Source organism: Cyclopterus lumpus, chromosome 17, assembly GCF_009769545.1.
Source record: "Cyclopterus lumpus isolate fCycLum1 chromosome 17, fCycLum1.pri, whole genome shotgun sequence".
NCBI lineage: Eukaryota > Metazoa > Chordata > Actinopteri > Perciformes > Cyclopteridae > Cyclopterus > Cyclopterus lumpus.
In genome coordinates, this window is record NC_046982.1 from 10141131 (window position 1) to 10163480 (window position 22350).

The 22350-nt window shown below is 42.6% G+C and overlaps 3 protein-coding genes across 8 annotated transcripts; all 3 read right to left on the reverse strand.

Annotated features, from left to right (window-relative positions):
- Positions 1-106: 106 nt before the first annotated feature.
- On the reverse strand, positions 107-6483 carry sema4e (semaphorin 4e). 5 transcript variants are annotated; one of them, XM_034555945.1, is made up of 17 exons: positions 6142-6483; positions 5895-5925; positions 5349-5548; positions 4645-4957; positions 4345-4490; positions 3938-4000; positions 3755-3853; positions 3493-3592; positions 3298-3408; positions 3034-3185; positions 2669-2847; positions 2386-2542; positions 1980-2202; positions 1724-1839; positions 1453-1610; positions 1321-1373; positions 107-1157 (listed from the first exon to the last, which is right to left on the reverse strand). In XM_034555945.1, the coding sequence occupies exons 4-17, from the start codon at positions 4751-4753 to the stop codon at positions 511-513; spliced, it is 2313 nt and encodes a 770-aa protein (XP_034411836.1). In that variant the 5' UTR covers positions 4754-4957; positions 5349-5548; positions 5895-5925; positions 6142-6483; the 3' UTR covers positions 107-510. The 5 variants fall into 5 exon arrangements, with proteins under 5 accessions (XP_034411836.1, XP_034411837.1, XP_034411835.1 ...); XM_034555946.1 differs by lacking the exon at positions 5895-5925; XM_034555944.1 differs by lacking the exon at positions 5349-5548.
- Positions 6484-7309: 826 nt separating this feature from the next.
- Positions 7310-12141, reverse strand: stap2a (signal transducing adaptor family member 2a). Its single transcript, XM_034556519.1, is given in 13 exon segments — positions 7310-8768; positions 8952-9080; positions 9166-9261; positions 9371-9473; positions 10112-10181; positions 10288-10419; positions 10526-10692; positions 10777-10794; positions 10796-10834; positions 10914-11033; positions 11111-11155; positions 11158-11185; positions 12003-12141. Coding segments are annotated over 13 exon segments (1119 nt in total). The 5' UTR covers positions 12119-12141; the 3' UTR covers positions 7310-8712.
- A 347-nt stretch (positions 12142-12488) lies between these two features.
- Positions 12489-22155, reverse strand: LOC117746563 (endophilin-A2-like). Of its 2 annotated transcripts, XM_034555786.1 has the most exons (9): positions 21935-22101; positions 19286-19354; positions 18879-19095; positions 18555-18688; positions 18173-18331; positions 17093-17196; positions 16609-16742; positions 15983-16039; positions 12489-15200 (listed from the first exon to the last, which is right to left on the reverse strand). In XM_034555786.1, exons 1-9 carry the CDS (start codon positions 21977-21979, stop codon positions 15013-15015), a joined length of 1107 nt encoding a protein of 368 aa, XP_034411677.1. In that variant the 5' UTR covers positions 21980-22101; the 3' UTR covers positions 12489-15012. The 2 variants fall into 2 exon arrangements, with proteins under 2 accessions (XP_034411677.1, XP_034411678.1); XM_034555787.1 differs by lacking the exon at positions 15983-16039 and having other exon boundaries at positions 12644-15200; positions 21935-22155.
- Between the last annotated feature and the right edge of the window lie 195 nt (positions 22156-22350).

Below are 22350 nucleotides of genomic sequence, written 5' to 3' on the forward strand. Positions count from 1 at the left end.
TCCATTATACTTCCAAATCTGTTCTTCACATTCTTGGCAAGTCCAGTCTTGTTTTAAAACTAGTAAATCCTGTTGGCTATATTTAGATACACAGAAACAACTCAAGGACCAGGTAGAACATGTTTAATACAATAAAACAATCTAGACAGATAGCGGTTAGAAATGAAATGGCTCAATTTCAGTTATTTTACATTTCCCTGTGAAAATCATACCAATATTTAGATATATCTAAATATTTCAAATCAATGGGATTTAACAATTAGTAGGAAGCTAAAACACTAAATGTATGCACAATTGTAAAACATCAAAAAGTAAAAGGCACAGTAAAAGTGTCTTTATAATTAAACAAAAATCCTATTATAGAATCTTTTGGTGGCTTCAGCCACTCAGAATGTTTTATACTCTCATGGAGATTTCAGCTGAACTGATGAATCCAATAGTTCTGCCCAGAAACATATAGTTTGGGTCATCACTGTTCATTTCTCAAACTGAATACTCAAATTGACATTTTCAAACCTCTGACTCGTCATCAATATACTGGAGAGATGGAAGAGAAACCTTTGGGCCGTCACTCTCCTCCCTCCCCGTGTGGTTGTTACTACGGCCGTTGTTTGCTCCGGACACCAGGGGCTTGTCCTCTGCCGGTGCAGACCTCGCTGCATCCTGGTAGGCGTCCAGACCCCCCTGCTCACGAGTCTCCTGGGTTTGCTCTTCATTCTTCTTCTTTGTGCAGTTCCAGGGCAGCGGAAGGTGGCCTTTGTAAAAGTTCCACGCCAAAAGGCCAAGAAGAGAAACTACAAGGAGCCCGACTATGGCCTGCAGTCCAGCCACAGAGGGACCATCCATCCGAGCCTTGGGTAAAATCCCACTCCCATCGCCAGATCCTGCTGGAGCCACGCTAACCTGGTAATCAGCCACCGTAGCTGTATACCTGCCAGCTTTGGAGAGCTCGACAGACAGGCAGCGGTACCGACCGGTGTCGGAGTCTGTGGCGTTGAGGATCAACAGTCCGTCCTGCAGAAGCTGAAGGCGAGTAGACGCCATCACAGGGCTGCCATCCCTCTCCCAACTGGTTTTTGACAGGTTGGAAGGCGATGGGCAACGGAGCTTCAGGTTTCCTCTTGGCCAGATGGACCGATTCATAGGCTTCACAGGATCTGAAAACAAAACGGAGGTCCTTCACATAAAAACACATTTAGATTTTTTACAACCCACGATCAACTGCAATTATGGTTCTTTCATGTTTAAGGAGTTGAAAATGAGGCAAAATCCTGCCAGGTTTGGTTTTTATTCTTTAGGTGATAGTGTGCACTAACTCACCAGCTTCTGGGCAGAGAGAGGCATCTCCCTTCTTTACACTTTGGATGAGTCCTCTAAAGCAAAAGATACAATGATTGAAGTTTAGTTAGGATCAAACCGATATCAGCGCTTACTCTTGGGTCAACTGCCTACCTTGGTGAATTAGACAGGAAAACACATTTCCTAACATCTTTGTCCCAGCCGCAGTACGGGTCTCTGGCTAAAACACAGTCCATGCAGGATAAGGACCTCCCACAGGTGGCCAGTGGTATCTGTGCTGCTCCGTAGTCTGAGCCTGCATAGATCTGACCCTGTACACAAAGGTTTCATCATCCACAAAGCAGACACAGAATAGCAGTGCTTTACCGTAATATACAATGAAGTTATACGCCATACTTCAGGCTTCGACAGGGTTTTAAATTACCGTGAGATTAGAAAATGTCAAAATCTTGATTGGCTCTGGGGTCTGGAAGAGGTGCACTTCCTCTATGATGAACATCTCTCCATCGTAGTTCACCGCTTTCAGCATTGTGCCTTCCTCTTTACGTATAAAAACAGACACATACGATATTTACATGCCGACACATGTCATCTGATGCTTACCACTGTTGTCAAGTTATCAAAAGCAGCAAAGTGAAATATATGCAGGAAGTGGTAGTGTGCTGTACTGATACACACACCTGTGCCTATGAACATCACACGGTACTTCTCTCCATCGGCTGCCTGCACTTGGTTGACTATGATGCGTGTGAACCTAGCTCCCCTTCGCACCAGAAGAGGCTTGTTTCCTATTGGCTGGATAGCTTGGTCCATGAGGGGCCTATCTTTGATAAATTGAAGGGTCCGGTCTGGGAGGTCCAGGGTCTTAGTTATGTTCGCTTTACGAGCCGCATTGTCTATACACTGGCGGGGAAAGAGGGGAAGGAAAGAGAAGAGAGAACAGAGTCAGAGTACAAAAGGAATCAGTTTCCTGCTGGGACATTCGTGAAAGCCCCCCCCCCAAAAAAAAACCAGAGTTGCCTTTTGCCTTTGTTTTCAACACACACACACACACACACACACAGACTAAATAGTGGGCAGACTCACAGCTCCGGGCCGAGGGACTGGGACATCTCCGCTGTACATCACCCACTTAACAAAAGAGGTTTCTACGGGGACTGGGGTTTTGTACTTCCCCTCCGCAAACACTCTGCTGATGTCAGACACGCGGTACGCACACACTGCAGACAGGTCTGATTTGTCCCTGAAACACACAAACACACACACACACACGCACACACAGTGAGCCAAGTGGTGCGCCAAAGATCATTAAAGAGAAAGAGACCCTGCTCCCTCAAACACACAAACACGTTAGTCAATTCAAACGTACGACTGTGGTGTGAAGATGGCGTAGAACAAACAGTCCCTCCAGTCCTGCTGTGGGTCACAGAAGCGGTAAGTGTCCTGGATAATGTACGGCAGCTGAGACTCCAGCACTGGACAGTCCATTCTGGCCTTCAGGAAGGATGTCCATTTCTTCTGCAAGGTCCTCTGACCTCCAAGATCCCCCTGGGAGCACAGAAAGACACCATATGCCACACTGACGTGAAAAAACCCGCCGACAAACGGGATGCACAATCAAGCATCGGAAAGGGCAGCATGAGCACAGCTGAGGAAGTGCCGTTTATATGCTATTGTCGTTTTGGGAAATGGAGCTGCGACAAATAAGTGCATGCAGGATAAACTCTTTTTCACCTTGCAGACACGAGCCACGCGGGAAACCACCATTTTGTTGTAGCAGTCGCACTCCACAGCGGTCTCACTGAAGAACAGGTAAACCTTGTCATCATCTCCCTCCTCGCTCATATAACCCTCTGGCATCTGAGTCATGGACACAAAGTTGGGCTCTGGCATGGAGAGGGAAAAACATCAACTTTGACTGAGCTAAGTAGTAAAGATATTGCATAAACTTACTGTAGAATTTTACACAAAAAAACACACATCTATTACATCTACTACCATTAAGCCAGGAGCTCTTGAACTCAGTGCGTATGGAGATGGGAGAGCTGCGCATCAGGACGGGTTCAGAGCCCAGAAAGTTAATTGAAGTGGCCGTGTAGAGGTTGTTTTCTGGAAAGACGACAGTGGACTCAATGGATTAAATTGCTTACCATTTTTCTTCAGTGTCTTATCCGTTGTATAATTGCTACTCACCAACCATGATGGAGGCATATCTATGGAAAGGATCAAAAGGACACTTCCCTTTGCCATCCTCTCCTTTCTTCTCAAGAGTCAGCTTCCCATTTGCGTAAGACTGCACAGACAAACAGAGGCACTGCAACTCCCAAAGTCTCTATATCTTAAAATGATTCTACATACACTATGATTTTGATGTAATAAACTACACAGCATCAATGTATTCAGTATGGAATATGAAGTGGCCTAAACGAGCACCGTGGCTCTGAATTTGTCTCACCATGTAATCACACTCAGGATCAAAAGCATTGGTTCCACACACATACATCCTATTATCCTCCGTCTGATGCAGGATCCTGATATAGTTCTTGCACTCAGTCTGTAAATGCATTTAAAAAGCAATGACTACTTCTATTCACTATGCAATGCGTTATAAATAGCAAAAGTCCAAAAAGGGGCCCACCTCAAGATCTTTTCCTTTGTTTTTACACTCATTTTTTTGCTGTTGGGTCACTTCCCATTTCACCTAAGAGAGAAAAAAAAAGAAGAGAGAGAGAGAGATGTATGACATGTCACAAAGGCACACAAAGCAACACTTTCTTACCATTTATACCCATTACTGTGGAAACAATTTGGTTTTTAGGATAATAGAAGTGTAATAAGCCGCTAAAATGCCTTTGCAAATGTAACTGAAGTGGAGGTGTAACAACTTCCAGGAAGGATGGTTGGTTTTAGTGTTGATTATGTGTTAAAGTTTAAGTGGCCGTGTAAAAGGTCTTAAAAGCTTGCAGGCAGCCTGGCACAACACAAAGGTTTGAGTATTGCCATCAGAATTGGCCTTAACTGCATTGTTAACATCAGTGCTCTTACTGAAGCAAGTTTCTTGGAGATGTCCTTGAGGTCAAGAGCATACACTGCCTCCCTGGCACCCAGCAATAGCAGGTCCAGATCTTCTCTCAACAGCATGGTGGAGTAGTTGAACACTCCCTCCTCGTGAAACAGGTGTGCGTTGTCCCCTAAAGACAGAAGATACCAACGAATAACTCAGAAACCGCCAGTGACAAAACCCTGTTTCGCAATGAGTCTGCCCAAACTTACTCAAACCATATGACTCAACACAAGTTGACACATTGTAAGCCAAGGTTACACAAGACAGATGTCAACACTCACGATGGTAGGGAAAAGATCTACGGGGGACACAGTCCAGTGGTGAGTCTTCCTCCAGCGTCCAAGCCAGGGGCAGCAGCCACAGGACACAGAGGGGCAGCAGCAGATGCATGGCTCTTTTGTTCAAACGAAGAGGAATTTAAGCTTTATTGTTTCCCCAACAGTTACTCATACAGGGGCAAAGACAGCGAGCGGCATCTATGACGTGTTGAGGTCTGTTCAGAGTGAAGGGCGCGGGCCCCTTTACTGGCCCCGCTCAGTGGGCCGTCCATGGCGAGATGGATGGCACAGACCATAGAAACGAAGCCGAGGAGGGCTGAAAGACACACGGTTGTATGAATATCACAAGCAATTCACCCGACGTGAAAAGAGACTTGAAATACGTAGCGCAAAATACACACAGCAAATAAGAGAACATGTGAAGAGAAAACATTTCATTGGAGCAAGAGCGAGAGAGAGAGAGAGGGGCAAAGAGCTAAAGTCAGTGCGGCAGTAATACTGTCAGCGCCATAGTGATGTTAATGCAGAGCCATGAAAGGCATTCAGCAGGGTGCATGGATGTCAACTTCAGCTCTCCTGCAGCACCAAACACAGGCGCACAATGAGGGATTCACAGAGAGCCTAGAGGCTGGTGCAGATGAGGAGCTCTTACACACACACACACACACACACACACACACACACTAGTTAAGTAACAGAGACTTAACCGTTAATTACAGCAGTTGTCTGATTTTTGCCCAGCAGTTCACGACGGCCCGCTGAGTGGGTGTGTCCATTACAGGAGCTTCTTCCCCAAGAGGCGCGCTGTGTGTGACTGATGAGCTGCGGCTTGTCAGAGAATGCAGCCACGATAAGATGCTTCACATATTTGGCCCTGGGGCCACAGCCAGCGACACTCAACGCCTTCCTGCAAACACACACGCACAAGCACACGCACGCTGCACCTTGGCGTTCATGCAAGTTTGCGCTAAATGCCCCTCCCTCCAGCGAGAACCAGCTCGTCGGCAACTTCGGCTTCAGGCATTGAAGTTGGTCTTAAATCAGTCGAGTCGAAAATGCAGCTTCGAGCAATTTAAGCTTGCGAGTTGTTTTAGTTTCTTGTAATATAATGTGTTGTTTGAAGTAAGTTTTACGAGATGTAACACCGCTTTAAGCTCAACGTTCCACAAAAGCCAACGCACACAAGTAGGTTAATGGAAGCGTGCACGAGCTCGAGCGGTTAACCGTCAACCCACTCAAAGTTAATCACTTACCTGCGCACCGACACGCCCAAAACTGCGGAGACTTCCAGGGGGAAAGAAAAAATAAATCACAACACCTGTTTAAGCGTAGTTTTCTTTCTTTAACCTTTCCATTAACGAACGGGTTGGTAATAAAAGCCGCTCATAACGTTCATAAACGGCTGAGAGCGTTTTTCTTGAGGCCGTGAAAACGTGACACTTTCAAGTAACTTCGTTCAGGTCGCGGTGGTTGAAACGGCTTTAACGCTACTTCTCTGACCTCAGACAGCAGACACGGGTTCTCTCAAACGACGCAGCAGCCGGTCCGTCTCGGTCGGGTCCTCAAAGTCACAGCAGTCATCCGTTATCGTGGAGACGCTCACGTCCCGCGGAGAGAGAGGGGGATCCGAGCCGCTGGCTGCTGCTCCGCAGGTGGTTTTTGGTACTCCCTTCAAACGGCGTAAGACGCTGATCTCAGGTCTGATTAAGTTGTCATTGTCCTCGTATACTCATATCGGTCGGTGGCGGGCACCGCTGATTCAGGACGGTCGCGGTTGAAGATACACGCCGCTGAGGGGCGTTTGTGGGTTTACTTTTACTTGTGCAACACGTACAAACAGGAGTTGTGGACTACCGTGACCTAGTGGTGTTTTATGGGAGGTGCCTGTCATGCATGGTGTCTTATCAATACGTAAAGGATGAATGTTATATATATTGTTGTTGCACCTGCAGAGGAATGTGTATTATACACAATATTATTCTAACTCGTATGCTAAGTCCTAAATGTAATATATGGTTGATACAACATAACCTCCTGCAAAATGTGCAATCCAATTAAGTTTTTTTCCTGTTATTTTGTCCACAGCACATGGTTCCTGGTGCAGTATACAGGCCACATCAACACACATCTTGGGTCTAATGTGTGATCAAGTCCCTCCAACTTGACAGTTACAGGTTTTGTTGGTTCTCTTTTTTTTAAAAATTAATATTTTAATATTACAACATTTCACAAATCAAGAGAAAAGACATGAAAAAAACATACACGCCTAAAGATAATGGTGTAAATGAAAAAAAAAAGTGTAGGGAATGTTCCTACTAATGAATAAAGTGAAATGTTGCATGATGAAAACAAAAGAAAACACCTTGTTTCCGAATTAAATAACCACTGCTGTTTCATTGTAATGATCAAAAGTAATCTAATTTTAAAAAATGTGACTGGAGAAACCGTATATATTTGTCCAATATAAATGTATCTGAATATGTGGTAGATCAATTAAACTGAAGGTACAAGGAAGAAAAAAAGAAATAACCTCCATGTTAAACTGTTGGAAAAATGACTTGCACACTTTTACACGCTTTCCCTTTTCTATGTTTCTGCAATAAACCCATAGTCCTGATTAAGTCCAACATGATTGAAATATCCTCATTTTCCTGTTGTCACTCAGGGTTTTAATGAAAAAAGAAGTTGGGCACTTTTGAGGATTCACAAGGACACATCACATCCATGCAACCATTTAATGCCCTTGATATGTAACAAACACTATTATTTCATAGTGATCCAGTAGACAAGACACAGCATGTACAAACATACAAGAAACTGTTCATCGTAAGAGTCAGTTGATCACAGTTTGCCACTCAGACACAAATCTACTGGCCGATTGGTATAATACATGTTAATGTAGAAATACATGCCGTTATGTTTAAGCACCTTCAGATAGAACAAATTATTATTTTGTTCTAAAAAGGTAGACAAATGGTATGACGAAGCCAAAAGGCTGGTTCAGTCTGCAAAGTGTGTTGTTCTTGTGTACTTTGTAAGGGCCGTGTGCCGATAAGGTTTCTGTCCCTTCAGTTGACAGACATTCCACTAGAGGGCAAGTCTCACGTATGAAGACAGTTCATTTGCTTGAAGAGGAACAGAAATCACCTGGAGTTCACAGGCAGGCCTGAGCAACAGTGAGTCATTGCATTATACAGCAGCACGAACACAGTAGAAGAGAGAATAAGGAAACACTTTAAAATAAGCACCAACAGTACGGTTAAAGTTGAGTCATAAATGAGCCACAACAATGTCATTGAATCAACAATACGGTTAATTAATGGTTGCTTATCAAATCACAAACGGCACTCACGAGCAGCAGGCAGAGATTGTGCGGTTTTCAGATTCTGGCCAGCTCAAGCTCGACTGTGATGGACACATTTTTTAGTTTTTTACATTTGAAGTTGAGGTGGGTGAAGAGAATTGCTGAGCTGAAACCGGAGCAATCCTTGGTTATTTTACTTTCAGAGCAGATCAAGTGTCTCAGGTCTCTGGTGTTGATCTTGGCAGTCTGTGGTTTGTTTGTTCTTCTTCTCCAGTGTTGCATCAGCAGCTCAGCACCCAGACATGGGCTTAGACACGAAAACGGCAGTCTCGGTGGTCCTGAACATGTTAGTGCTTCTCCGGTAAGTTTAGCTGCCAGATATACTGATTCAGTGTGGACTCCGATCTAAAGGAAGATCATTTGGTGTGGCACTACTTCTTTTGCTCAGAGGCAGTTTGTAAACAGAGTTATGAAAGTGGACAAAGAACTCGTGGATTGTTTTCCCAACCAAGGCAGGCTGTGCTTTATGAGGGTTTATGAACCTAATTCAGTGATTACCAGCCAATCTTGCTCTTATGGAGCTTACCAGAGTTCATTCGACCATCTAAGTCCAACATTTTGTATCTCCCTATACAAGAAGGTGGCGTTATTTGCAGTCCCTTGTCTTCCACCTAGAAGGCACAGGATTAATACATAGCTGTGGTGAGAAGGGGTTTGGCACTGAAGATTGAGTATGATGTGACAAGAGGTTGTTTCTTATAAGTGAATCACTCCTGACTAGCTCGTCTCTTCTCAAACTTCATTTTGAGTTCCTCATTGAGTGCTGGGGAAAGAAAGAGGAAACACATCATGTTATGTCCCTTTCATGTACATCTACCCGTTTCTAGAAAAAAAAAGATTTTATTGCTTTATTCAATGTATTGCTCCCCCGATTACTGAGTATTAAAAAAAAAAAAAAACTGTAAATCAGGATGGATTGCAGCAGGTGAGCTGTGCATAAACTCACTCTGTGCGAGAGGGGAAGGGGAGAGGATGAGCCGTCTCATCGGGTTGGTGGGCGAGGCCGGCACTGGTGAGGTCAGGATGCGCCGGTCGGGGGCAGGAGACCTGGACAGGGGGCTGCCAGGCCACCGATCTGCAACGGAACAAAAGCAGTGCTCATTATTATATTATAGTCTGCCCGCGACTGTCTGTATGTGGTTTGTGTGGCAGAGACAAACCCTGTTTTGGAGGCAGGGCAGGAGCCTTTGGAAGGGGGCTGGAGGGGGCAGTGTGGAGGATCCTTTCTCCGTTCTCATCATTGGCGGAAACGTATGCTGATGACACAAACAGAATGTGAATTGGGCAGCCTGATTGATTACTTGGAACAAAAATTAGGAAGACGAAACAAAAAAGAATCTTGAGAATATGCGTGTGCTGCCTCACTGATATTCTCTTCGTACGGCTCCTCCAGCAGGAAAGGCTGCAACGTTCCCGCTGTTTTCTCGACCAGAGCGTCGATGACCTCGTGAAGTGTAGCGCAGGGAATCTGGAAGAGGAAGCCTGTTGTGTTATACGCCTAAAGCAGCTGGTTTGGTAATGCTTTGACACAGTCTGAGACATTGTTGATTGTTGTCATCTCAAAGCATTACTCATGTCATTTTGGTGTTCTATACATTTCTTACAAAATTATCTTTGTGCCGAGTGGTTGCCTTTAAGAAAGAACATGAATATATGTAAAGATACTAGCTGTATTTACTTCCAAGTTTTCACTTGAAGAATCAATCCAATATGCCCGCTTTGTCTGGGCACCAATATAATAAAGGAGATCAGGTATCGGCAATGATGCGACTGATCTACATACAATTGTGCTTCTCTAAATGATGTGTTCTTGCAGTCAGTCACATTAGTTACGGGAAGTCGTGGACCCACGTCAGCGCAGAGGTATATCAATTATAAATCTGATAAAAGAGAGCACTGGTATCAGCAGCAGATACCCTGAATTAAAGTATTAAAATCTGTATCGGGAGTGAATAAGTTGGATTGATGCATCCCTAACATGAGGTTTCTCCTGTTAATACACAATAATATGTAATACAAAATTGATATAACAGAAACTCAATAATGTACAGAATGTTTCCACCTTTAGAAATGTGATAAGTGTATCTGCAAGTATTAAACACTCACAGGGTTTTCTACATCTATGACATAACCACCTTGGTCCCTCTGAGTCACACGGTAATGTCTGAACACCGACCTGGAGCAAAAGACACAGACACACACAAAACGTGTCACATTGGCAGTGAATGTTGCGTCCGACTACATTTGCAGCTGTGCTGCTCAGATGTTCAGCAGGCGTTTACCCATTAAGGTCCTGCCTGGTGGTGACAGCCAATGAGCATCCATCTCTGCCTGGACGGAGCAACATGTTGCCACAGTCTGGGTGTCTCTCAAGAAGGACTTCAGCCTCTGTTCGAGACACCGGTCGAAAACACCTGCACGTCTCACACACACACACATTAATAATGATGATAACACAGCCATGCTCATACACTAAAAAAGGTACTATAGCAACAGTGCATCCTCTCAAGGAGAACTCACGGTGGGATCTCCCCCACTAAAGGCACGGAGAGGGGCGAGGGAGGTGCACGCGAGGGAGGCGCACGCGTGGGAGTGCGATTTCTCCGCCTGGACCGTTCTTTGTCCACCATCTCCTTCAGCATCTGCAGCTGGCCCGGCAGCAACGTGAGACAGGATGGTACATTCAGCTGTGATTGGCCAGAGGGGAGAACACTTTTAGTCCGGCGCCAGAGCTAAAGATTGATGCAAGAGTGTATACGATGAATATTTACATCTACAACGGAGTAGAGGGAAACCTTTCCACAGCTCCCTTGATTCCAAGTTAGGTGCCTGGTAAGACAACAGCATTACACCTTACAGAAAGTGATACTTTTTTTTATGTGTGTGCGTGCGTCTGCATGTGCATTACTGTGAGTTTGGTCTCCCCATCCTTCATGCGCAAGATGAGTCTGGCTGCCTCCAGGTTTCTGTCCCGGCTACAGTCGTCTTTTAGGGACACAAACCCACTGAGGTCCAGCTTCTCCACATACTGCAACACACACAAACATGTTTCAGTGCCAAACTCACCATGATGCACAAACACATCAAATGCGGTCTTAAACTTACATGACTGTCCTTGGCATTATTGAAGAAATACAAAGAATTCCCGCACACAGACAAGTCCACAGTCGCCGGGGCCGCCTGTCACACACAGAAAGAAGCAGACGGGAGAAATAAAAAGGACACACTGCTGTCACGTGTGTAATGGATATTTCCCCTTTTTATCACCCCCCATTTCCTGTCCCAAGAGATGAATAGGAAGTAAGCCACAGCTGCTGTCAATCTGTGGCCATGGATTAGTGCAATAGCCTGCACCTGAGCCATGCTCACATTACATGTCTATATTGCCTTAAAACTAGCTTAATGAGGAACTGGGTCTGGGGGGAGGGTATTCCATTATGTATGTGTCATCTTATATAGGAATAAAAACAATATGCAAAAGGGTTATTGAGAATCATTTTTACTGTATGCTACTTTTTGTATTTGAGATATTGGAGATGCACTTCAGGGATTAGGCTGTCAGAACAATATGTCAAAGAGTATTCTCTGACTTGGCATTTCATTCTGGGTGATGAGAACGCTTGGCAGACATGCATCCTGTCTCCCATGTGACAGATGCCTAGCTCTCAAGATACAGCCAAGTGATGGGATTTCATTTAAATGCATACGTGGTGATTGGTTAATGAATCGTTGCACACTATCCCCGTCAAGAGTCTCACAAAACACGACAGGACAACAAATCTGTGATCCGCTATGTGGAGCAATCCCCACCAGCATCAGCGTGCAGTCTCGCCTCGCCCATTCTAACACAAGAAGGAAGTTGACAGCTCTCTGGGAATGGGGGGATCATAAGCCGGTATGCTGTGTGCGCGCACACACACACACACACACACACACACACACTGACCACCGCTACCCACACAGCATGCACTGGAAACAACATGGCACTGTACCGGGCGATCCTACCTTTTCTTTCGGCCCTCGCTTTTCCAGGTATCCTTCGTAGTAGCAGGGCGGGAGCTGCGCCCGCGGTCCCCCCGGCCCGCAGCGCTGCCTGACGGGTGCAGCCGCCATGAGTGTCGCTGGCTGGGCACCGACCGAGGACAAAGGGGCGCTGAGTAATTCGGAGAGTGACACGCCTTCCCCGATGAGATAGTGCTGTGGCAATAATCCAACAGCTGGCTGCTGTAGGCGTCTGTGTCTGGGGATCGTGCAGATGGGTGCTTGTACAGATTAGAAATGGGATGGTTGGGAGATACATGTCCAAAGTATACAGAGACAATTATTCAAAATGTGTGTGGTTGTCTAAATGTCAATTGATGGATTTCAAAAAGGTGTGATCCTACGCCTCTATGATAGCCTGCATCAGTGTACATACTTCCATTCAATTATATGAATTGAAAAAGGTAAATTCAATTACATGGCTGTAAAAACACACTGGGAACCAAATTAATTAATATTTATTAGAAGAAGTGAATGCATGATTCATTTATCTTTACATGGTAACAAAAGTATACAATAGACAGATGATTACATTTAGTACAGAGGTAATCCATATATCCTAAAACTAATCCAGGATAATCCCACTTTTAGCCTTCCCAGTTTCACAATTACAAAAATAAGGCATTGCGTAAAACACAGGCTGTAATGAAGACTCATGCAAAGCGGTTACATTTGAACAGAATTCCATTAAAGCTGTGCATAATAAAATAAAACTTAAGTCAGATAATACTTCATTTATCAATATTGCATAGTTGAGAGACTCATGGTTATGGATGCAATACGAGCAATCACAGAATGTAGTGTTGCAATAAATGTCAGCCGCGGCATTAAGACAACCATTTCAGATGTGACAGCAGCGGCACACAATAAATGATCTTAGTCCTTTGCACGACAACATTATTCATCGATAATATTATACAAGCTGCATAATAGCTCAACCTGAGCCCCTGACCCTCCTCTTCCCTCTCAAACTCAGGGCTTTTTATTTAGTGTAATGAGGCATGTAAACCCACACCTGAACCACACAGCCAAAGACGACAGCCCTATACATAACATGATTAACATTAGAGACGTGCAAACATAACATCTACGAGGCAGACTGATAAAAAAAAGAGGAGATTATTCCAGGAGACTCCAGAGGCACCATGGGATTGGGATGGGGCAGATAATGAGAAAGGGGGTGGGGGTACGGGGGCAGGTGGAGAATAAAGACTAGTGGGGGAGGGAGGGCATAATCCACTGCTGTGAGCCTCCCTTCTGAAAAGACCTGTCTGTTCCACTCCCAGTTTAAACAGAGATGGGAGAGATGAGTGGGGATCATGACAGGAAGAGAAAGTTGGTATTTTAGTGAACAGCACAAACCCTCACAGTCCGCTTGTAAAAGACTTAATTGAAACTGAAACTGGCTATTGTGCAGAGACCTTCCTCATTATTAGTAAATGCGGTACACAATTGTTTGGTGATAGTTATGCAGTATTTTCTGTCAGGTTTGGTGCACAGTTCAGCCTGAAATCTGAGGCAGGTACAAAACACATCAGAGTAATTTACATGCTCCAAATTATAGGTTAGAGTACTAAAGCCAAGCTTACCCCAGCACTATGGGGGAAAACAAAAACAGACTGAAATTCATTGTCAAACAGTTGAGTAAAAAGCCCACAAAAACATTGTGCGTGACACTGCCAGCAGTATCAATACAGCCTGAGAAAATAGAGGAACTGAAGGACGCTTATGGCTTTGGTGTAATGAGGTGGGGGTGAATCATGTTACATTGTTGTGGGTTACACTCGAATGGAAACCAACGTTTCTTCTTTAAAATGTGAAGTATATGAAGGGACTGTTTGCATACAATATTAATTTTGCAGAATGGCAGGCGTGAGGCTGTATTAAAACATGTTTCATTTAATGACAACCAGCAGTCTCGTCAAAGGTGGAAATAATAAGCTTCGAGTGAAGAGAGTGGAGTGCAGTTAGAAACATTGAAAGGGCTGCCAGTACATTTACAGTTTGTAAATCATTAACAAAGTAGCAACAATTCAAGTGATTAAAGCATATTTATGGAGCCCTTTGGAATAGACTATAAAACTACTTTTTGGTCTTGAACAAACTGCCAGAGTTTATCTGATTGGCAGTGGTGGACTAAAGAAAAAACATTTCATACAGTAGTCAGTCAATGTTACCTGTTGACTGGCTCCAGCTATTTGGAAGAAAAGAAAATCCACACTAAAACACAAGACACCAAAGGTGGATTTGGGAAGAGATGGAGGCTGCATTACAGTGGCACTCAAACCAATAGCTAAGAGTGATCTTTAGAACCACTAGATGGCAGTGGAGGATCGTCTCAAACAATGACAAAGGGCGGCCACTCCTCCATGTTGACTCAAACTAGTCCAGGGAGACAACAGTACTAAAGCCAGAAGGCACAGAAGTGAAAACTGGGATTGTCAAAGACGGTGTTTATACATGCGTATACATGCGTATACTTGCATGTGTGTAGTACCAACATCAACAATACATAGAACAAGAAATGCCATCTTGTGAATATCAAATAGGTTAGGAATATAGAAAAAGTACTTGCACTTCTTAGTGTTTGTGGATACAGCTGAACATGCCGTTACAGATGTCATTCTCTCTCGATCTCGCTTCGTCAGTCCCGGTGATGGAGGTGTAGTATAGAAAGTGCACAGGTGCATTGAGCATGAATGTAAATACTCGGGATATAGTAAATGCTCACATTGCGGTGCCATTTTTTGACTGAATATCCCTCTTCTTTCAGTTTAAAAAAAAATAAAAAGCTTGACAGAATCTGAAAAATAAACTCAAATAACTCCTCGTTACAAATTAGGTCCCTGTCTTGGTTTAACTTTTAATTACAATAAAGATTTTTTGGTTATTGAGAGTTGATAATCCACTTCTATCCCCCATTTTTATCCTCTCCATCTTGCCATTTCCCTCTTGCTTTGCTGTTTTCAGTGTTGCAGCGGTACCACAACTTCAACATAGTTGTTGGGGAAGTATCCCGTTTTGCCACGAATGGCTCCCTCAAACCAGTTCTCATCAATTCGATTGACCAAGGTGATGATGTCCCCCTCGTGGAAGCCCAGCTCCCCTTCGTTCTCTGGCTCAAAGTCATACAGAGCTTTACAGCACGGCTCAGCTGCAGAAGGAGACACAAAGTAGAGAGATGCAAGAAGGGAGAAAGAACAAATAGTGCCATGTTATGAACATATATATTGTTTTCTTCTTTTTAATAAGATGAGTATATCCTGTGTCACCAGTATGTTTTCCAATAGGTCGAGAACCAGACAATAGGACCATAAAACCAAAGTCATTAAAACCGAAGATGTCTATATGTTAGTCATCAGTAAGTGGGAAGGAAGAATCCTCCTGAAGCTCAGGATGAAATGTTACACGGCTAAAATTCAAACCATGATGACCACGTTCAAGTTTTAGGCCAAGACATTAATTATCTCCTGTTTGACTGAGGAGGTGAATGATATTAGATTCATGCCAACTATATCTGTAAAATGAACCATGTGGCATGAAGGATTGTTCTTGAGGTTCAGGAGGATCATTTGTTAGTGAACAGGCATACATACAAATCAGCAAAACAATGACTGCGGGTAAAAAAGCATTTTCGTTAAAATTTTGGATTTGGTTCACAACCTGATTAAAAACACCAGTCACTGATGAAAAAAAAACACACATGGTTTGCTGACCAATATATATAAATATCTAACAAACCGTGTCTTGTTCTGGGAACCTGACAGACTGGACACAGTGGAACCGACAAACACCTTTCAACAATGTTATTCAACTACTTTACCATCACACCGACATGCAGCTCTCTGCCACATAGATGTGCACCAGTGTAAGTGAAAGAAGTGAAACTGTCTAGTTCTGTGTAAGTGACACGCCATCTTCATCCGTCTCACTCACACGGTTGACTCTTGATGGAGGTTCTTTGGAAGGATCGACCTGGATATTGTGCCGGGGCTGGTTAATATCGCAAAATGAAAGACACATTAGTCTTAAGAATGAGATTGACTTGCAGACTTTAACAAAATCATATACTGTATATAAGAAGCATACGTAGTCATCGTGGCGTCACCCACTGGTTTGTGGACTGACGCTTTGAAGCAGCAAATTCGTCAATTTGGCTGTAGCCATCTTGGCTTTTTTGCAACCAATGAACGGAAGTGACAATATTTGGATGGCGGAGGAGTGACGTAGAGACACCATATAGTCTCTGGTATGGTAGAGACCTGTCAATAACACGGTAGCCCCGCCCTAAAGCATACTCCTTCTATTTTACTCTAAATTGGACAAATGTTTATGAAATTAACATCTTATTGTATTGAAGCCTTGAAACTAGCAATTGAGACCATCAATTCATGTTTACTGAGGCAATAAATCAAGTGAGAAGGAGGGTCATTTTATCATAGACTTCTCTACCCCTGCTGGGCAGTGGAGACGCAAGTTTAAGTTTAAGACATTTCCATATTGGCGTTATTCTTCATACACGAAGGTTGCCGCCTGAACAAAATATACAAAAGTAAGTTTACCAGAAGAGTAAGCTGGAGGGGTTGTTGCAGCTGGTGGGTATGCTCCATTAGAGTTTTCTACCTCTCCATAGTCATAGACTTGTTTGGGTCTGGCTGTGTATTCACGTCTTGGACGAGACTGAGCGTCATTCACCCTGCACAGAATAAAGGAAATGACCTTGAGCTCACAAGGGGAGAGATGAACCAATACAGATACAGGCTGGTTAAACAAAGAGATGTTCATTCATTTTCTTGTGGGCTATATAACAACTTAAAATACATTGTGAAAAAATAAATACATTTTATTTAATTAATTCAAAATATAAGACAATAATCCAAATCTATATTGTTAAGTAAATAAATAAACACTTGACATGTATTTATTGTAATAAGATAGGAAGAAGAAAATATGGTACAGCTTAATCATCCCTTGTCACCAGCCAGAGGACATAGCCTCAACTTACAAAAGATGTGCCAATCTTCCACAAATAGTCCCGGTACTGACCTTTCGCTCAGTTTGGCAGAAAGCTCCACCAGGATCTCCGAAGCCTGTTTGTGGTACTGCAGAAGAGACTCCACAAAAGAAGACAGCTGACTCACCTGCTCCACCTACATGCAAAACAAAACTATTTTAGGACGAGACCAAACACGGAAACGTCAGTAGTCCTTCAGAGCATTCTTTACGGGTTAATCTTTGCATTCCATGAGTTTCATTCCATCATCAAGTCAGACTTGTTTATCACAATAACCTCACTCTGAAATAGCTCACAATGGCAGGTATGAAAACGGTAAATACCAAGCAAAACAGGTCTGACGAGCTCACATTACTGCAAGTCATTGTGGAAACAAAAGACAAGACATGTCACCTGACACTGTTCCTAGAGAAGTAACATGTGGCTTACTAGCTGATAAGCAGCAAGCAACATGCATTTCCTCTACTAGTTGAAGCAGATATACAACCAGAATACATATTACCAGGTACTCCATAGGAACATTAACAAGAACGATAGATTTTAGTTTGTTTGGCTACCATGTTTCATCCAATAGTGATCATCTAGGGTCATTTTATTTCCCCCCCACTATTTTGAGTTTGTCTAACTAGTTCTTATGGGCATGACATTAATTCACCACATTAATGCACTATTATAGAATATGCAAATTAAACTTCATCTGTTTAAGTCATAAATGCTTTTAGGTGTATTAGAGGTCATTAAATATATTTCTCGTGTCACTATACTAACATTCACAAAAACTAGACAGTACTTTACAACGTTTGCCTTGTGTTAACTCTACTAAGCTATCAAACCACCCATTAAGGAAATGCAGCATTTCCAATAAGTGAATCAATTGGCTTATATATCACTTTAAACCAACCATGGACGATTGTATTGTAAAAACAATGTTTTCTGAATTTGGACATATTGACATCATTGTTCCTACTTCATTGGCAACAAGATTAGTTGAACAAACAAATGACACTAGATAAACCCATCGAGCTATTTTAGTGTTCACAGCGTTGTAAAGACAAATCCAGTAGTTTCAATAGACATTTGCAAAGTGTGATTCGTCTCTACAGGTTACTCACATCTGTTTCCAGTAGGTTGTACATGGAGCCCTCAGCCATCTCTTTTGACTCATGGAACTTCTCCAGGGCTTGCCTGATCTCTTCATCTTGGATTTTACCTTGACGTTTCTTTTTATAATCATAGTCGAGACGACGGCCCTCCAGCTTCTTTAGGTGGTGCTGAAGGGGTGAAATAGTTGTGATTGAAAGGTTTGGGTTTTGCAGACCAGTATTTTCACTTGTTTATGATACTTTTGAGAAAGTTGTGTGATTTAACAATTTTTATGTAGTTTCAAAATTATACACCAGGACAGTAAATACTTTTTTTTTGCCGTTGACTGCAGAGCTCATTAGTCAATGCCTGGCCTGTACGTGCAGAGGCATACTACTTCTTTGATTCTACCTGAATGTCTTTAATATCCTTCTCGGCGACTGCCTGCAGTGGGTCTATAAAGTTCTGCTTCACATCAATATCCAGAGAGTCCTTGACCTCAGCCATCCTTTTCATTGTCTCTCCAATGTCTGTTAGAGCCCCACCTGCAGTACACACACACACACACACACACATGCAACATACCAGCGTTACGGAGTGTGAGACACTGCGAGGCATGGTACTGATAATCCCTGGTTCTATAATACGTAGATTCATGGACCCTCATGAACTAACATAATGTTCATCTCGCTTTCCCCCTATATCTCATCCTCAAAATGCTTCCAATGTTCTTACCAAAATTGGTCTCCTCGCCCATATCCCGTCCATACTTTGTCATGCACTCCCCCAGGAGGCCCTCAGGCTGGGGGTAGCCAGGACTGTTGACTTGCCCGCGCATTTTGGACACTGTGTTGAGCATGGAGAGCTTAGCTCTTGTTGCAGGATTGGGCTGGAGGTACTCTGATGTTTTATTGAGGACTTCCACCACAGCTTTGCTGGTAATATCTGCTCTCTGGTGGAACAGGTTAAAGAGAGACACAACAAATGATGCATGTGTGCATATGCTCAGTGTTATACCTTTAAGAGTGTTTAAGTGAGTGAGGACAACTTCATCATTTAACTTTCAGTAAAATAAAAGAACATATTGTTATTCTTCATGTTTAGTATACTGTATATATTTTCTTTAAATGCATGTATGTTACCCTTTCAAGGTCCTTGAAGTCTTCATCCAGTTTGGTTCCCTCTGCCCCGCCAACCTTCTCACTCACCATCTGTGAACACAGAGCAATCACAGTAATAAAGTTGACTGACGAATGAATACGCCACAACTTCAACTGTGTAAGAACCGATTGTCAAAGGGGCTTTAACCAGACCTTCACAACCATACTGCTGTCCATTTCCAAACTTGTTAACACAATTTTTAGATTCCAAGACATCCCCATGTTTTCCATCAGTGAAGGAACCTCAAGTCTGGAAGGAATGCTGAAAACTGGACTTTCCTCTCTGCTCAGGGTTTTCCTTTTTTTTTCTTCTCTCCATCAAGTCAGCACACAATTTCAGTTTCCTACACTAAAACCACATCCATGGACACACACACACACACACACACACACACACGCACACACGCACACACGCACACATTTTTTGTTCTCCATGACTAATAAACCTGCCCACCCTGGTCTGACTAGAGTATGTAATCTATCTGGAAAAACTTGAGTGTTACTGATAGTTAAATGACATTTAGTTTTAAATTATTTATCAAGTAAATTGTGTTACTTAGATTTGCTAAAAGCTAAACCTAAATAAGTAAAATAAATATGCGGTTTAAAAAGATAAGGTCATCAGCACATTTGTAGAAAGTATGTGGGTTTAGTCTTGTTGGTCAATAATAAAAGCAAGATACATAATATAATGCGGAATAAAATGAAAGAGCAGGTGCACAATAAAAAAAACGGTGCACAATTTCATATATATATATATATATATATATATATATATATATATATATATATATATATATATATGTTTGCTCAGAAACTTAGTTGACATTTCAGTTGAATCGTGGATTGAATAAAGCATATTTTTATGATGGTATAACATGGAGCTTAATAGGCAACTAAATTACAGAACCGATTATACTCCTCCACTGTTTTTTTATTATTTGAATAACCTGAACAAGCAGCTTGTTGGCCAGGCCTGTGCTACCAGAGGGCAGGGTGTTAGTATACGTCTATATCTGTCCAAATAGCTGAGGATTTTGCATTGCGGGTTGGCCAGCACCACTGTACTGTTGTGCTATCAATCCAACAGCACTGCTTAAGTTTTGCAAAAGCTTTCTATGCACTTACCCCTGGTTTGTTACTGTTGCTGTATTGTCAATGTACAGACTTAATCTGTGACTACTGGATGAAGCTTGTTTGGGCAAAGTATCCACATAACTTGGATTCCAATACACACACACACACACACTGAGAAGGGAGGCGTCACTTGCATGTCCCATAATGTTAGGCCAAAACAAGGACCTGTTGCAAGGCAGTTGTCATCAAAACACAGGCCACCGGTTGTTGTTGAGCTTCATGTTTGTGGGGGTGAGTTTAATAGTCGTCTCAAGAGCCAACAGTTACATTTCTTTCAGAGAGGAATGACTGACTCAAAAAAAGAAACACGATTTACTCTACGATCAGACTACTATGTATGTCTGTTCACAATTTGTCAGGCAGACATTTGACAGACACGTCCATTTGAGTAAATATGTGACTTGCTTCTCTAAGCTTCCGTATCCATCTGGCATGAGGTAACTTGTGCTTTTACCTTAATATTCATGGTACGTCAAAGGAAACCGTATTGCCAAAGATATAAACATGAGCCTGGAATCAATAGTTCATATGATAGTTAATAATATCAGTGTCTGTATGACATTGCAGATTGTAATATGTTAGAGATAAATAATTTACTTCAGATCAGCAGGACTGTTATTTAATAATGTTAGACTATAGAGGTGTGGTAATATTCTAATTTACATACATACATATTGACTCTGTCATGATATAATCCATGGCTCACAGGTTAGCTCAAGTCTATTATTGGAAACATAGGAGACACATCTAGCTGAGAGATGACAGCAAACATGAGCCGTGCGATTTGAACTACAGTATCACAACTCGTTGGCAATTTGTCGTGAGACAAGTGTTTTGAAAACATTGTGTAATCCAGCACGTTAGAAAACACACATGGAAAACAACTTTAGGGTATTAACACGAGATGATCTACCCGCTGTTTAACATTACAGCAAAACACAACGAAAGCCACCATCCAACCAGAGAGTCTCTCTCTCAATGCCCTAGTTCCGTGTCAGAAAGAGCTAAACTTGTATTCAAACGTTAATTTAGTGAAGTGAGGAATACAATCTACGTAACGCTAATTTAGTTCAACAAAAACTTTCCACCAAACTCAATTAACATAACATCAACCTTAGCCTAACCTACAGTCCTACAGTCGATTTACTTAATTTATCCCACTAATGGAAGTGCTTCAATACACCAATGAAAAACTATGGAAGCTAACGGCAAAACAAATAAAAAATTAGCCGCAACACGTTTGACAGTTACTTCAGAGTTCAACAACAATATAGCTGATGCTAGTTGTGTAACTTTCAACGAGTTAAAGCATGTCTTATAACGTTAGTTATCGTCAATATGTAACTGTTAGTTAGCTGGTAACTGACGTTACCACTGTGGTTAACCAGCTACGGTTAGCTTCAAGCTAGCGTAAACTAGCAATACAAGTACAGACAGTTAGCCTGAGCTAAGCTATCGGCTAACGTTCGTGTCTATTGTAAGTCGCGCTTTTACCTGACTGGCTTTGTAGAATTGCTTCTTAAATCCTGCCACGGACATCTTGCACCGTCAGCGTTGCCACCTGGACCTCGAAAGGGGGAATTGTGTTTTAAAATAGTTGCTGTAGTTTGAAGTTTACAGCACAAGCAGCAGCCACGCAACACGTCTCCCAACGTTGCACTGTGGATATAAAACTTGCTAGGCAACCACAATTTCCTGGCCCCATCTTCATGTGTGGGAGGCCCCGTCCGAGCGGATTAAGTGGGTCAGAAAACACAACACACACACTTTGACTTAAAGTCCCTTAAGCCCCATAACACATTACTTTACTGTATATTGCTGCTGTATACTTTTGGTTACGTAAACAAATAGTAAAACTAGTATTGAAACACTTTCTAATTTCTCAGATCCCTAGTCTGAAAAAAAAAAAC